The sequence below is a fragment of the Anomaloglossus baeobatrachus genome, chromosome 10 (genome assembly GCF_048569485.1).
Source record: "Anomaloglossus baeobatrachus isolate aAnoBae1 chromosome 10, aAnoBae1.hap1, whole genome shotgun sequence".
In the NCBI taxonomy this organism is placed as follows: domain Eukaryota; kingdom Metazoa; phylum Chordata; class Amphibia; order Anura; family Aromobatidae; genus Anomaloglossus; species Anomaloglossus baeobatrachus.
In genome coordinates this window covers 187,208,151-187,223,523 of record NC_134362.1, presented here as the reverse complement: position 1 = coordinate 187,223,523, position 15,373 = coordinate 187,208,151, and the positions used below count along the sequence as shown (strand labels likewise).

The following is a 15,373-nucleotide window of genomic DNA, read 5'->3' as shown; positions in this document are numbered from 1 at the left end:
GAGAGAGAGTGAGAGCGCGAGAACGAGAGCGAGAGCGAGCGAGAGAGAGAACGAGAGCAAGAGAGAGCGAGAGAGAGAACGAGAGCGAGAGCGCGAGAGAGCGAGCGATAGCCAGAGCGAGAACGAGAGCGCGAGAGAGTGAGCGAGAGCCAGAGCGAGAGAACGAGAGCGAGAACGAGAGAGCGAGCGCAAGAAAAAAAAAAAAAACGATCTGGATTGTGCACCTGGAATCCCACGTCCGGGGTCGAACGCGGATCTGTCGCTCAAACCGTGCAGATCCGGATTTTGCCAATCCGGGTCCGCTCAACACTATTCCATACGTGATCTTTGCAATGGATCCATTATGTCCAGATACCATCGGTGTCACAATCCGCTGCGTCCGTCTCTCCCCCCGGGTGGCCGTAGACCCCCAAAATCGACTTAGATACTCAGTGTACACAGACTAAAGAAAAACTCAACACTGAATATGTAGAAAAACCCCAATCTTTACTGCAGTGCGACATTGTATGACGAGTGCGGTCAGGGAGATGCAGTTACCCCAGATACATATACATTATATATATATTTACACAATCATTCAGTCTTTACATTTTTATTATTTTTTTTTATAATTTTCTTACAAAAATAGGATTTGAACCTCCTGAGGAAGGCCTGGGGTCTGGCGAAACGTTGCCCCGCAACAGTTAATCTCAACCCGGCCAGTCCTGAAGGGGGTTAAATCTCAGCCGGCGCGCCTGTACTTCTCCATATTAAGGTCCTATGTAGCGATACAGTCTGTACATATATATATCCAGAGGGAGTCCAGGAAGCAGACGGGATCGTTGGCTGCGAAAGCTCCGGATTAAAGGCAGTTCAGGGTGAGAGGCCGGCACATGCAATAGGGACAAGGCAGAGGAGGCGGTGAGGGTCCGACCGGCTCGGGAGTGGAACGTCCATGCCTTAAAGTGCAACTCAGAAATTCTTCTTTTTGCTTGGTCCAAAGTCTACACCCCAAAATCCTACTGACCTTGTGATAGGAGGACATCGGGGGATGGGTCGGGGGTCTCTACTGCTCTATATGAAGGACGTGACAACTCCATCTCCTGTACGGAACTGCTCACTTCTTTTGCATAGGAAAATACTGCCTCTACAGGTCACACTGAGTATTGCAGGACTATGAATTTATAATATATATATATATATATAGATGACAGGGTGATTATGACGATACCCCAGTGTCTTACATGTCACTGCCCTGGAGTAGCGCAGTACATAGTGGGGCGAAACACTTAGTGTCTTCACGGGTGCGCTTTAATAACCTCTCGCAACGTTCCCTTTAATCTTGCAGATTTGCTCAATAGTGATTCATTCACTCCCCAGCTATTGTAGAACTACAACTCCCAGCATGCCAAGCAGCCACAACTTCCTAACCACTTTTACCCCAGTGTAATAGGAGCACATTTCTGTGCCAGTGATGCGGCCAAATGTCTCGGCCCAGGTGTGGTTCTAAAGACCCGAAATTATAGGGGTGGGGGGGGGTCAAAGATGTGAGGAGACCCCCAATCATGCTGTGTAATTCATCCGTTATGTGAAACTAGACACAGGGGGCAGCAGCCGTTAGGGCATGCTGGGAGTTGTAGTTTGACCCTGCACCCCCATCACATGTAGGCTACAAAAGATTATTAGCTGGGTGGCTGCTGACAACCATTGGTGTCATTATGGGAGGGTATACCTTTGCAATTATTTTAGAAAGCTGCAATTTCCTAATTTTTCGATCAATTTTATAAAGAGCACCCGTCAATTGTCATAAGTGTAATTTATTCCCGCCATTCTCCTGAATCCGGCGATGTTTTTCTTGTCTTCCTGCTCCTTTCCGTTCCCAAGATACAGCCCCATATATAAATCCAGTAATTTTAGCCAAAAGGGTATGATCCTAGTCTCTGTGGGCGTTGTTCATGGGAACCACACCCACTTGGCTAAGAAGACTAAATTTCTATACAGGGAAGAAGTGGCCGTATCTCAGGAACGGAGAGGCGCAGGAAAAAAAGAAAAACATCGCCGGAATCAGGAGAAAAGCGGCGTCTATACAAGGTTGGTGAAAAAATGACAATGATGACGGGTCGGCTTTATGGACTATAGCAAATTTTTAGATCAGCGCACTACAGGAAAAACGTATGTAAATTGTGTCTATAGGTGGCGAGAGAGGAACGGTTTTGTAATGAAATGTAGATTTCGAGCAGTTTGGGCACAATATGATCCATCCGATGTCCCTGGTGGCCCCGCACCTTCCCTCCAGGACCAGCGATGACACCAGCGCAGCTCCTCTCCACAAGGCATCTGCTCACAGCGATGGGTTCATTCTGTAGAAGCTTAATATTATACACAGGAGAGGAAATAAGCACCTGGATTAGACCAGGATTCCTCCCACAGTACTCTACATTAGCGTGAGGAATTGGGGGGAGAGGGCGGTGTAGGTGCGACTGCTGCATCTCATCACAGTTTCTTGACTGTCCGATATTGGGGATGAGAGGTCTCCGGCCTGGGTCTGGTGTTTAGGATGTCCACGCTTTTACGGCTGGAGCAGACCACATCGCGGATGAAGCTGGCGCAGTCCGAACAGACGTCCTTCAGAGCAGAACCTTGAGCGTAGATGTGGGGAAACTGACCCTCCACGTTCTTCCAGGACAGACCGCTGCAGGACCTGGACAAAAGTGAAAAAGGAGGGGAGCGTTACTAGCGTAAAGGAGGAATGGGGGGGGGGAAGCGTTACTAGCGTAAAGGAGAGATGGGGGGGAGCGTTACTAGCGTAAAGGAGAGATGGGGGGGGAGATGGGAGGAGAAGCGTTACTAGCGTAAAGGAGAGATGGGGGGGGAGATGGGAGGAGAAGCGTTACTAGCGTAAAGGAGAGATGGGGGGGGAGATGGGAGGAGAAGCGTTACTAGCGTAAAGGAGAGATGGGGGGGAGCATTACTAGCATATAGGAGAGATGGGGGGGAGTGTTACTAGCGTAAAGGAGAAATAGGGGGGGGGAGCATTACTAACGTAAAGGAGGGGAGGGTGGGAGCGTAAAGGAGAGATGGGGGGAGAGTTACTAGCGTAAAGGAGAGATGGGGGCAGCGTTACTAGCGTAAAGGAGGAATGGGGGGGAGCGTTACTAGCGTAAAGGAGGGGAGGGTGGGAGCGTAAAGGAGAGATGGGGGAGAGTTACTAGCGTAAAGGAGAGGAGCATGATGCAAAATTTAAAGGGCAAATCCAGTTATGTATGAAAGTGTTTCTAGTGCACAGATCTGCCTGTAGGGGGCGCTATTATAGCAGTCAAAAGGGTTCTCATCTGACAAAGTGACTGTATGTTGCTTGGATCATTATGATCCGAGAACACAGAGAATGAAGGAACCACAACACTGGTGGAGCACGGCTCCCCTTCTACTGTTCTGCTCTGCATAAAAGGAGAAGAGCACTAAAAGTGCAGAGGGAGGAGAGCACTAAAAGTGCAGAGGGAGGAGAGCACTAAAAGCCAGTGGAGGGGAGCACTAAATGTGTAAAGGAGGAGGAGAGCGCTAAATGTGTAAAGGAGGAGGAGAGCACTAAAAGTGCAGAGGAGGAGGAGAGCACTAAAAGTGCAGAGGAGGAGGAGAGCACTAAATGTGTAAAGGAGGAGGAGAGCACTAAATGTGTAAAGGAGGAGGAGAGCACTAAATGTGTAAAGGAGGAGGAGAGCACTAAAATGTGTAAAGGAGGAGGAGAGCACTAAAAGTGTAAAGGAAGGAGAGCACTAAAAGTGCAGAGGAGGAGGAGAGCACTGAATGTGCAAAGGAGGAGGAGAGCACTAAAAGTGTAAAGGAAGGAGAGCACTAAAAGTGTAAAGGAAGGAGAGCACTAAAAGTGTAAAGGAAGGAGAGCACTAAAAGTGTAAAGGAAGGAGAGCACTAAAAGTGTAAAGGAAGGAGAGCACTAAATGTGTAAAGGAGGAGGAGAGCACTAAATGTGTAAAGGAGGAGGAGAGCACTAAAATGTGTAAAGGAGGAGGAGAGCACTAAAAGTGTAAAGGAAGGAGAGCACTAAAAGTGTAAAGCAAGGAGAGCACTAAAAGTGCAGAGGAGGAGAGCACTAAATGTGTAAAGGAGGAGGAGAGCACTAAATGTGTAAAGGAGGAGGAGAGCGCTAAATGTGTAAAGGAGGAGGAGAGCACTAAATGTGTAAAGGAGGAGGAGAGCACTAAATGTGTAAAGGAGGAGGAGAGCACTAAATGTGTAAAGGAGGAGGAGAGCACTAAATGTGTAAAGGAGGAGGAGAGCACTAAAATGTGTAAAGGAGGAGGAGAGCACTAAAATGTGTAAAGGAGGAGGAGAGCACTAAAAGTGTAAAGGAAGGAGAGCACTAAAAGTGCAGAGGAGGAGGAGAGCACTGAATGTGCAAAGGAGGAGGAGAGCACTAAAAGTGTAAAGGAAGGAGAGCACTAAAAGTGTAAAGGAAGGAGAGCACTAAAAGTGTAAAGGAAGGAGAGCACTAAAAGTGTAAAGGAAGGAGAGCACTAAATGTGTAAAGGAGGAGGAGAGCGCTAAATGTGTAAAGGAGGAGGAGAGCGCTAAATGTGTAAAGGAGGAGGAGAGCACTAAATGTGTAAAGGAGGAGGAGAGCACTAAATGTGTAAAGGAGGAGGAGAGCACTAAATGTGTAAAGGAGGAGGAGAGCACTAAAATGTGTAAAGGAGGAGGAGAGCACTAAAAGTGTAAAGGAAGGAGAGCACTAAAAGTGCAGAGGAGGAGGAGAGCACTGAATGTGCAAAGGAGGAGGAGAGCACTAAAATGTGTAAAGGAGGAGGAGAGCACTAAAAGTGTAAAGGAAGGAGAGCACTAAAAGTGCAGAGGAGGAGGAGAGCACTGAATGTGCAAAGGAGGAGGAGAGCACTAAAAGTGTAAAGGAAGGAGAGCACTAAAAGTGTAAAGGAAGGAGAGCACTAAAAGTGTAAAGGAAGGAGAGCACTAAAAGTGTAAAGGAAGGAGAGCACTAAAAGTGTAAAGGAAGGAGAGCACTAAATGTGTAAAGGAGGAGGAGAGCGCTAAATGTGTAAAGGAGGAGGAGAGCGCTAAATGTGTAAAGGAGGAGGAGAGCACTAAATGTGTAAAGGAGGAGGAGAGCACTAAAATGTGTAAAGGAGGAGGAGAGCACTAAAAGTGTAAAGGAAGGAGAGCACTAAAAGTGCAGAGGAGGAGGAGAGCACTGAATGTGCAAAGGAGGAGGAGAGCACTAAAATGTGTAAAGGAGGAGGAGAGCACTAAAAGTGTAAAGGAAGGAGAGCACTAAAAGTGCAGAGGAGGAGGAGAGCACTGAATGTGCAAAGGAGGAGGAGAGCACTAAAATGTGTAAAGGAGGAGGAGAGCACTAAAAGTGTAAAGGAAGGAGAGCACTAAAAGTGCAGAGGAGGAGGAGAGCACTGAATGTGCAAAGGAGGAGGAGAGCACTAAAAGTGTAAAGGAAGGAGAGCACTAAAAGTGTAAAGGAAGGAGAGCACTAAAAGTGTAAAGGAAGGAGAGCACTAAAAGTGTAAAGGAAGGAGAGCACTAAATGTGTAAAGGAGGAGGAGAGCACTAAATGTGTAAAGGAGGAGGAGAGCCCTAAAATGTGTAAAGGAGGAGGAGAGCACTAAAAGTGTAAAGGAAGGAGAGCACTAAAAGTGTAAAGGAAGGAGAGCACTAAAAGTGCAGAGGAGGAGAGCACTAAATGTGTAAAGGAAGGAGAGCACTAAAAGTGTAAAGGAAGGAGAGCACTAAAAGTGCAGAGGAGGAGAGCACTAAATGTGTAAAGGAGGAGGAGAGCACTAAATGTGTAAAGGAGGAGGAGAGCGCTAAATGTGTAAAGGAGGAGGAGAGCGCTAAATGTGTAAAGGAGGAGGAGAGCGCTAAATGTGTAAAGGAGGAGGAGAGCGCTAAATGTGTAAAGGAGGAGGAGAGCGCTAAATGTGTAAAGGAGGAGGAGAGCACTAAAAGTGTAAAGGAAGGAGAGCACTAAAAGTGTAAAGGAAGGAGAGCACTAAAAGTGCAGAGGAGGAGAGCACTAAATGTGTAAAGGAGGAGGAGAGCGCTAAATGTGTAAAGGAGGAGGAGAGCGCTAAATGTGTAAAGGAGGAGGAGAGCGCTAAATGTGTAAAGGAGGAGGAGAGCGCTAAATGTGTAAAGGAGGAGGAGAGCGCTAAATGTGTAAAGGAGGAGGAGAGCGCTAAATGTGTAAAGGAGGAGGAGAGCGCTAAATGTGTAAAGGAGGAGGAGAGCGCTAAATGTGTAAAGGAGGAGGAGAGCGCTAAATGTGTAAAGGAGGAGGAGAGCGCTAAATGTGTAAAGGAGGAGGAGAGCACTAAATGTGTAAAGGAGGAGGAGAGCACTAAAATGTGTAAAGGAGGAGGAGAGCACTAAAAGTGTAAAGGAAGGAGAGCACTAAAAGTGCAGAGGAGGAGGAGAGCACTAAATGTATAAAGGATGGAAGCACTAAAAGCGCAGAGGGAGGAGAGCCCTAAATGTATAGAGGAAGGGAGCGTTAATATCCTGGTACAATATTTAAAGGGCAAATCCAGTTATGTATGAAAGTGTTTCTACTGGACAGATCTGCCTGTAGGGGGCGCTATTATAGCAGGCAGAAGGGTCTTCTCATCTGATAAAGAAAGTGATTATATGTTGCTTAAATCATTCTGCTCCGAGACCACAGAAAATGAAGGAACCCCTGCACTGGTGATGTACGGCTCCCCATTTATTGTTCTGCTGTGCAGAGCTGCGCCCGGGCACCAGATGTGCAGGGAGCGGCACAGTTGGGTGTCCAAGAGCGCTGCTGTGAAGGGAAAGAGATGCAGCACTCAATCAGCACTGCAGTCATGCGATGCTGCAATACAACCCCATGGACATTCATTCGATGCAACGCTGCCTTCGCCATGAGCGATCCGTAACACCGATGTGACGGGCCAGTAATGGATACTCACTGGAAGGCGTCCCGCTTCTTGAGAGAATTTCCACTTGTGCTGATTACTCCTTGCGGGATCTCAAACCCCACGCTGTAGACTGGAATGTGCCCCAACTTCTTGGCGGGAAGCTTCATCTATCGGAGAAAATCAACGGATGACTATGAGCTGCAGCAACGGCACATGACCGGAAGTGATATATACATCATGCAGACAGGGAAAGAAATATTAGCACAGTGACTGACTCTTTGTGATTTCAGCTCTGCAGGTCATTAATTTTTATTTAAAATGAAACAACGGAGATGGAATTGAAGTGTAAACGTCCTGGTTTACTTAAATGGGATAAACAAAAATATCCTGTGAAATGTTTAGGAATTGCAGCCATTTTTCTACAGAACCTCCTCATTTCAGGGGCTCAAAAATAATTGGACAAATTAACTTTACCATAAATAAAATGTCATGGTTAATCCTTTGCAGAGAATCCTTTGCAGCAATGACGGCCTGAAATCTTTCGGCTGTGGAAGCCTCCATCGCTGGTTTCCTGCTTGTGAGGCTTTGCCGCCTTTCCTACTTGTTTCTGGGTTTTTCTGCCTTACTTTGTGTCATCTTCATGTGAGATGCAGCTGGATGGGCTGAGATCTGGTGAGGACTCGGCCATTGCAGAATATTCCACTTCTTGGTTTTTGCAGGATATTTTGGGTCATTTTCCATCCTTCTGTGAGACATCATCCAATCATTGCTGCATTTGGTGGAATCTGAGCAGAAAGTCTCACTCTGTGCACTTCATAATTCATCCGACTGCTTCTGTCTTCAGTCACATCATCAATAACCACTAGTTCCCCAGGCCATTGTTAGTCCTGCATGTCCGGCCATCACACCACCTCTGTCATGTGACACGGTGACCCCCACTCTCTAGTTGCCCCTTGCGGTGAGCCCCTCTGTATTTGCTCTGATGACGTCTTGTCTTTATGGTGGATTTTGATACTGAAACACCAAATTCCTGGAGAAAGTTCTTCACTTGGTGGATGTTGTGAAAGGTTTTTCTTCACCATGGAAGGGAATCTGATCATCCACCATTGTTGTCTTCCAGGGCCGTCCCAGCTTTTTTGAGTTACCACCTCACCAGTACGTTTTTTTTTTTTTTTTTCAGAATGTACTAAACTGTTGATGTTGCCGCTCCTAACATTTTTGCTCTCTCTGATGGATTTCTTCTTTTTCTCAGCCTAATGATGGTCGGTTTCTCTTCCTCTGACCTCACGTTGTGAGTTCACAGCAACAGCTTTCAAATGCAAATGCCGCACCTGGAATCAGCTCCAGACCTTTTACCTTCTTATGAGGATGGATTGCTGAGGGAATAGCTTATGCCGCCCATTAAAGGGCTTTTTGAGATAATTGTCCAAATTACTTTTGGTTCCTTGAAAAAGAAGCAGCTACATATTAAAGAGCTGTGATTCCTAAACCCCTTCCTCCAATTAGGATGTGAATCCCCTCAAACTAAGGCCTCTGCCACACTCACGTGAAATTCACGCACGTGCCGAGAGACACGTATTTTCCCTGCGTGTTGCGTGCAGGTAAGTACGTGTCTCTGGTACGTGCGTGACACGTGTGTTCTACGTGTGCTATCCGCGATAGCACACGTAGAACCGGTAATTATTATACTCACCTGGTCCTTCCTGATGTCCGCGCTGCTGTCCGTGGTGCTGATCCTCGGTCTCCAGCCCTCCCGTCTCCCCGCTGCTGCTGCTGCCAGGCAGTGAAGTGAATATTCTATGAGATTAATGAGCGGCGGTCGGCAGCAAGAGGCAGCAGCGGCAGAGACAGGAGGGCTGGAGAAGGTGAGTAAATGTTTTGTTTTTTTTTCAATGACATGTGTGTTTTCTCCGGCGCGTGTCACACGGGACCGCATCCACACTACACCCGTGTGGTGCGGGTGCGGGCCGTGTGACACCCGTGCTGCCGGTGAAAAAACGGACATGTCAGCGCTTTCAAAAACGCACACACGTACAAACGCACACGGACACACGTTCCGTGTGGTTTTACGTGTGTGTGCCTGCTACAATAGGGTAGCATTGGTTAAAGTGTCTCCGTGCCGCTGGTACGTGTAAAAAATGACAAACACGTGCCGAAGGCACGGATGTGTGGCGCAGGCCTAAAGCTGAGAGTCGGCACTTTAAGTCCAGGTTGAGTAAATCTAAATGCCACAACTTGTGTCACTGTCCAAAGATTTCTTGACCTAACCGTATATTGACTGGATTATCAGAAATGCCGGACTACTGGTGAGTGGAAAGAATCTGTAGTCCAACATGCGACTCTCAGGACCCAATACAGAAGAAGTCTGAATATATCTATGAACATGCATCATATATGGCTGGGTATTGTAGTTCTACAGAAACCATATGGCCACCTGCAATCTTACCTTAATGCTACAGGAGCCGCAAGCAGATCTAGAAAGGAGAAAAAGGAGTTTTAACATACATCAACTATCTCCGGTACTGATATATTTCAAGACAAGAGAGCGGAAAAAAAAGAGAGCGGAAAAAAAGAGAGCAGAAAAAAAGAGCGGAAAAAAAGAGCGGAAAAAAAGAGAGCGGAAAAAAAGAGAGCGGAAAAAAAGAGAGCGGAAAAAAAAGAGAGCGGAAAAAAAAGAGAGCGGAAAAAAAGAGAGCGGAAAAAAAGAGAGCAGAAAAAAAAAGCGGAAAAAAAGAGAGCGGAAAAAAAGAGCGGAAAAAAGAGCGGAAAAAAAGAGTGGAAAAAAAGAGCGGAAAAAAGAAAGGAGGAAGAAGAAAAAGAAAAAAAAAGAGGAAAAAGAAAAAAGAAAGAAAGAAAAAAAAAAAAAAAAAAAAAAAGGACAGTCTGATCTCTTCTCAGACTTCGTCTCCATGGATGAAGAAGAGAAAGTGCCCATATGACTGAAGGGGAGGGTGGGGAGTGCAGCAGCCATACACAGACTAAGAGGTGCCTGATATGTCAAGGACTTCTATAACCCACCTTGGAGGAGCCTCCAACCTCCACCATGGATGGACCCATATCCCAATTTTTATCACTTGGTTTGGCAACGCCAACATATACTTGGACTTGTCGATAAAGGTATTTTCTTTTAGAGAGCGAGCGTCGTGCGGGGGGGGGGGGGAGACCTGGCGCGCGAGGGGAAAAAAAAAAGACTTGGCGCGCGAGGGGAAAAAAAAAAAAAAGACTTGGCGCGCGAGGGGAAAAAAAAAGACTTGGCGCGCGAGGGGAAAAAAAGACTTGGCGCGCGAGGGGAAAAAAAGACTTGGCGCGCGAGGGGAAAAAAAGACTTGGCGCGCGAGGGGAAAAAAAGACTTGGCGCGCGAGGGGAAAAAAAGACTTGGCGCGCGAGGGGAAAAAAAGACTTGGCGCGCGAGGGGAAAAAAAGACTTGGCGCGCGAGGGGAAAAAAAGACTTGGCGCGCGAGGGGAAAAAAAGACTTGGCGCGCGAGGGGAAAAAAAGACTTGGCGCGCGAGGGGAAAAAAAGACTTGGCGCGCGAGGGGAAAAAAAGACTTGGTGCGTGAGGGGAAAAAAAAAAAAGACTTGGCGCGCGAGGGGAAAAAAAAAGACTTGGCGCGTGAGGGAAAAAGACAGGGCGCGCGAAGAGAAAAGAGAGCAAGACAGAAAGACCAAGAAAGAGAAATCTAATTGTGACTTGCATTTCCTCAAGCAGCCACTAGATGGCGTGCATATTCTCTTTGGAGGGAAGAAGGTTGAGCATTAACCTGGGAGAAGGCTGCAGACGTCCCACCACGGCTCTCATGTACAATAATGGCCATATCTCACCTTTTACAGAATAGGCAATTTGCCGGCCAAGAGAACAGAGGAAATTTCGTCCGGCAACAGCAGCAAACCTGAGGAGGCAGACACAAGCGCCATGATGATCTGTTCTGCACAAGTGCCCAGAAGGGAAGCCAATATGGCCACAAGTGGATTTTTGAGGCTGCGAGTGTTGTATGCGGGTCGGATTTGCGATGATGATGGCAGTGGTTGTCCTCCATACCTTTCCTTTCTTCAGGTTGGTGTACAGCTCTTTGCTCTGCAGAAACTTCTCCATCTCGGCCTTCACCAGCACCCGCCGCACGTTCATCACTTCTTCTACGGTCAACGCCAAGGTGTCCACAGGGTGACTGAACTCCTGCAGAGAGGACACAACCTTCAATCGCGCGGCTCTGAGAAGAAACGGACCGGTACCCTGCACTGCACACGGCACGTACCAGCCAGCGACGTCTGGAGCTGTTGTCTACGGCCGACTCCGGTTCTGCCTTCTCTTGCACGGAGCTGAGGCTGGGCGAGGGGCATCCAGAGCTGCCATAGTCCGAATAACACACTGGAAAAGGAAACCTGACATTAATGCACCCAATCCGTGTAATAACCCCCCGTCCACGGGAGGGGGGGTGGTGTGTTGGGGCGTGCGGACGCTTACTAGAATGCCGATGCAGGGGTCTGTGGGGGGTGTTCATGCTGCCCGATCGAGCACGAGACTCCGGTCCTCGTTCTTCTGGAGCCGTTTCCCTCTGTGGCCGGTGTCCCATCTCCGTCTGTAACTGCAACAGGTCCTGCTCCGAAAACGAGCGGTCACGTTTCAGGGGAAAAGGAGCACTAGTCACCCGCCGCAGCTCAGAATTGGGAGAGTCATCGTCCTGGAGTAAGATATGGCAGCAGAGTTATACATGTTGCTTTTAAGAAACACCAAACTTTCCTTAAAGGGAATCTGTCACCAGGTTTTTGCTCCCCCATCTGAGAGCAGTATAATGTAGAGACAGAGACCCTGATTCCAGCGATGTGTCACTTACTGGGCTGTTTGCTGGCATTTTGATAAAAATCACTGTTTTCTCTGCTGCAGATCTAGCAGTTATACAGAGCTCATGAATATGCTGGACTACCTGCAGCACGCCAAGTAGTCCTGTAATGATAATCTCCTGCTAATTAAACAGTTGTTTTAGCAAAACTATACAAAACAGCTCAGTAAGTGACATCGCTGGAATCAGGGTCTATCTCTACATTATGCTGCTCTCAGATTAGATGGCAAAAACCTGGTGACAGATTCCCTTTAATAATGCCTGACCTTATATTAATACTGCATCAAGCTTTACAGCTGTTCTAGCCATCAATCCCTTAGTATCTTTACATTTTATATTTCACAGACAATGTAGTTAGAAAGTACAATTACTGATCCTGAGTTACCTCCTGTATTATGCTCCAGAGCTGCGCTCACTATATACATACATTACATTACTGATCCTGTACTGATCCAGAGTTACCTCCTGTATTATACTCCAGAGCTGCACTCACTATTCTGCTGGTGCTGTCACTGTGTAAATACATTACATTGCTGATCCTATGTTACATCCAGTATTATACTCCAGAGCTGCACTCACTATTCAGCAGCTCTAGAGCATAATATAGGATCAGTATAGGATACAGAACGCAATAAACTCAATTTTTATGTAGATGAATGCTTTACAAAATGTCCACGACTGAGAACGTACCAATACGCTCAAAATCATAAAGGGGTAATCACCGCCGGCTGCTACGGTGAGCCGGCAGTGATCCCTGGACATGTCTGCTGGTCAAATCAGCAGATGTGTGCAGCTATCAGGCGTGGGTGGATCCACGATCCACCTGCGCCTGTCAACCCCTTAAATCGTGATGACATAATGTGACAGCGCAATTTAAATGGCCGCAGCGGGGAAATCTCCTTAACGGGTTGCCGATAGTTGCCATGGTAGTGACGACTCATGTAATAATTCCAGTCGCTATCATGACGTAGTTCCTGTTACAGCCGGCTGTAACAAGAACGCAGCATTTCTGCTGATCAGAGCGGTGCAGCTCTGATCAACAGAAATGAACCAGCGATCAGACTGCTGATCTAGACAATTTAACCCCCCCCCAACAAACTCAAGAGTTCAAATCACCCTCCATTCACCCCATTGAAAATTAAAGTGTTAAAAAAATAAAAAAAAGTTCAGAAATGCCCGATCTATGAAAATATAAGATCAATTAATCTGATTGGAATTTTTTTGCAGTTAAGCCATGTACCAAACGACAAAATTATGTTTTTGGGTAGTTTCAAATTGTTGCATTTTGTGCACAACAGGCGATCAAAATGTAGCATCTGCACAAAAATAGCACCAAAAAAAAAAAAAAAAAAAATCAGCCGTCGCTGAGCCCCAGATCCCAAAAAATGAGAACGCTACAGGTAAAAGTAAACCTATACATGTTTGGTGTCTACGAACTCGCACCGACCTCAGACATCACACCCACACATCAGTTTTAACATAGTTAACACGGTGAATAAAATACCCCAAAAACAATTGTGCAATTTTTCCGCACTTGAATTTTTTTTGCTCTTTTCCCCACACACTATATGGTAAAACTCATGGTTTCTTTTATAAAAGTACAGCTCTTTTTGCAAAAAAATAAGCTCTCACACGGCGAGAGTTAGGGAAAAATTAAAAAGGTTACGGCTTTCGGAAGAAGGGGAGCCAAAACGAAAACAAAAATTGCCCGGGGGTGAAGGGGTTAAAGCAGACCCTTCACTTTACAGCTGCAGCCCCTTGTACAGATACATACAGATGGTCCTATTGTACATATTGGCATTTTTTTGCCTTAACCTTCCTCGGTGAATAATCAGGGCTGTGCACCTCGGACAGATTCATCTCTTCCATCTCTGCCGGCGTGGGAGCCTTGAGCAGTATTCGGGGCCGAGCCCGCGGGGCCGCACCGTCCGGAACCGAGAGGTTCATACAAGACGTTGACTTCTTGTCAGCAGAACAGGCGTCCACAATACACGGGAGCGAGCCAAATCCTGAGAGAGGATAGAACAGAAGACATTGGGACACGTGCAGAGGACGTGTGAAGGAGAAGAACGGCTGTGAGCCCCGAATAGAGGAGAATGTCGCAACTCGATCGGATCTCACAAAACGGAGAAGATGGAGAAATTCTGGTCTCCATCTTCTCATCTGTGATACGAGAGAATCGGATCAAACTGACACTATTCAGGGTTTGCTCCGAGTGTCACATACTGGATCCGGTTCTCCGGCACACACACTACCCGCTCGTGTAACCCGTCCACACCGCACCTTTCTGTCCTCGTTTTTCCGTCTGCACCGGACGCAGTTTCGGTTCTTGTTTAATCTCCTCCAGAATCCTTTCATGGAGACTGATCTGTCTGAGCGGCAGCGGGGGAAGATTTCTTTTGGACACCTGCGGCGAACAGAACCGGTCAGTTTACAGATCGCGCTGCACAATGAGCGACGTAAGACAGCGCCTCACCGGCTTCAGAGGAGGACGGGACCTGATGAAGTCCAGGATCAGTTCATGGGCGTCCTTCTTCACCTTGGGAGGTATATCCCCTCCGATCTGCCGAGAAACAGAATTCAACACTAAGATTTCAAAAGCCACAACGATGAAACATGAGTTTTCTGAGCAGATTTTCCCCATAGATTTGCATTAGATGCAGAAAATCCGCATATGCGTTTTTTTTAGCGCAGTTACGCGCATCAAAGACGCATGGAATCCAACCCTAAAAAAAGTCAAATACCAGGAAGTTTAAACAAAATAAATATATATATAAAAAAAATTATATTAATATATATATATATATATACACACACACACACATACATACATACATACATACATACATACATACATACATACATACATCTATATATATAATTGCCTTATTCTGTCTGTCTGTCTGTCTGTCTGTCTATCTGTCTGTCTGTCTGTCTGTCATGCTCCGAAATTGTGTCCTTACGGGGACACAAAGCTGATTGGCCGCTGGGCTCGCCATGGCCCCGCCCCCCCACACGGATTGGCCTCTCGCCCCGGCTCTCTGCAGGCCCCGCCCCCCTCACGCAATGCACGCTCGCTGTGGCCCAACTGACACGGGGCTCCGATTCCCAGGTGAGTACACACACATCAGATCACACTCACTCTCACACACACCTCACACATCACATCCACACATCACATCCACACATCACATCCACACATCACATCCACACATCACATCCACACATCACATCCACACATCACATCCACACATCACATCCACACATCACATCCACACATCACATCCACACATCACATCCACACATCACATCATGCTGGGATATCGCTTGCTTCTACACCGGCTCCGTCAGGATCCCGGCAGCGCCAGACATAACCTTGCGATGCTGGGATCTTAACGGAGGCCGTGAAAGCTGGTAACCATTATACACATCGGGTAACTAAGGTCCCTTAGTTACCCGATGTGTATCATAGTTACCAGTGTACACCGGCTCACACTCACTCTCACACACACATCACACACACATCACATCGCATCCACACATCAAGGTCCTGCAGCGCCGGAAAATACAGACACATAACAGCACACACACACACATACACACACATAACAGCACACACATAACAGCACATACACAC

The 15,373-nt window shown here is 47.0% G+C and overlaps 1 protein-coding gene across 1 annotated transcript in view; it reads right to left on the bottom strand.

Moving 5' to 3' along the window:
- Positions 1-482: 482 nt before the first annotated feature.
- The window catches only part of LOC142254727 (protein spire homolog 2-like), a 20,231-nt gene continuing 5,340 nt past the window's right edge, over positions 483-15,373 (bottom strand). Inside the window, exons 4-13 of the mRNA XM_075325979.1 lie at positions 14,213-14,299; positions 14,020-14,143; positions 13,582-13,745; positions 11,361-11,577; positions 11,152-11,264; positions 10,938-11,072; positions 10,721-10,788; positions 9,343-9,370; positions 6,948-7,063; positions 483-2,680 (exon numbers count right to left, since the gene is read on the bottom strand). Of these exons, the coding sequence (XP_075182094.1) occupies positions 2,473-2,680; positions 6,948-7,063; positions 9,343-9,370; positions 10,721-10,788; positions 10,938-11,072; positions 11,152-11,264; positions 11,361-11,577; positions 13,582-13,745; positions 14,020-14,143; positions 14,213-14,299 (1,260 nt within the window). The 3' untranslated portion in view covers positions 483-2,472. The remainder of the gene's footprint in view (positions 2,681-6,947; positions 7,064-9,342; positions 9,371-10,720; positions 10,789-10,937; positions 11,073-11,151; positions 11,265-11,360; positions 11,578-13,581; positions 13,746-14,019; positions 14,144-14,212; positions 14,300-15,373) is intronic.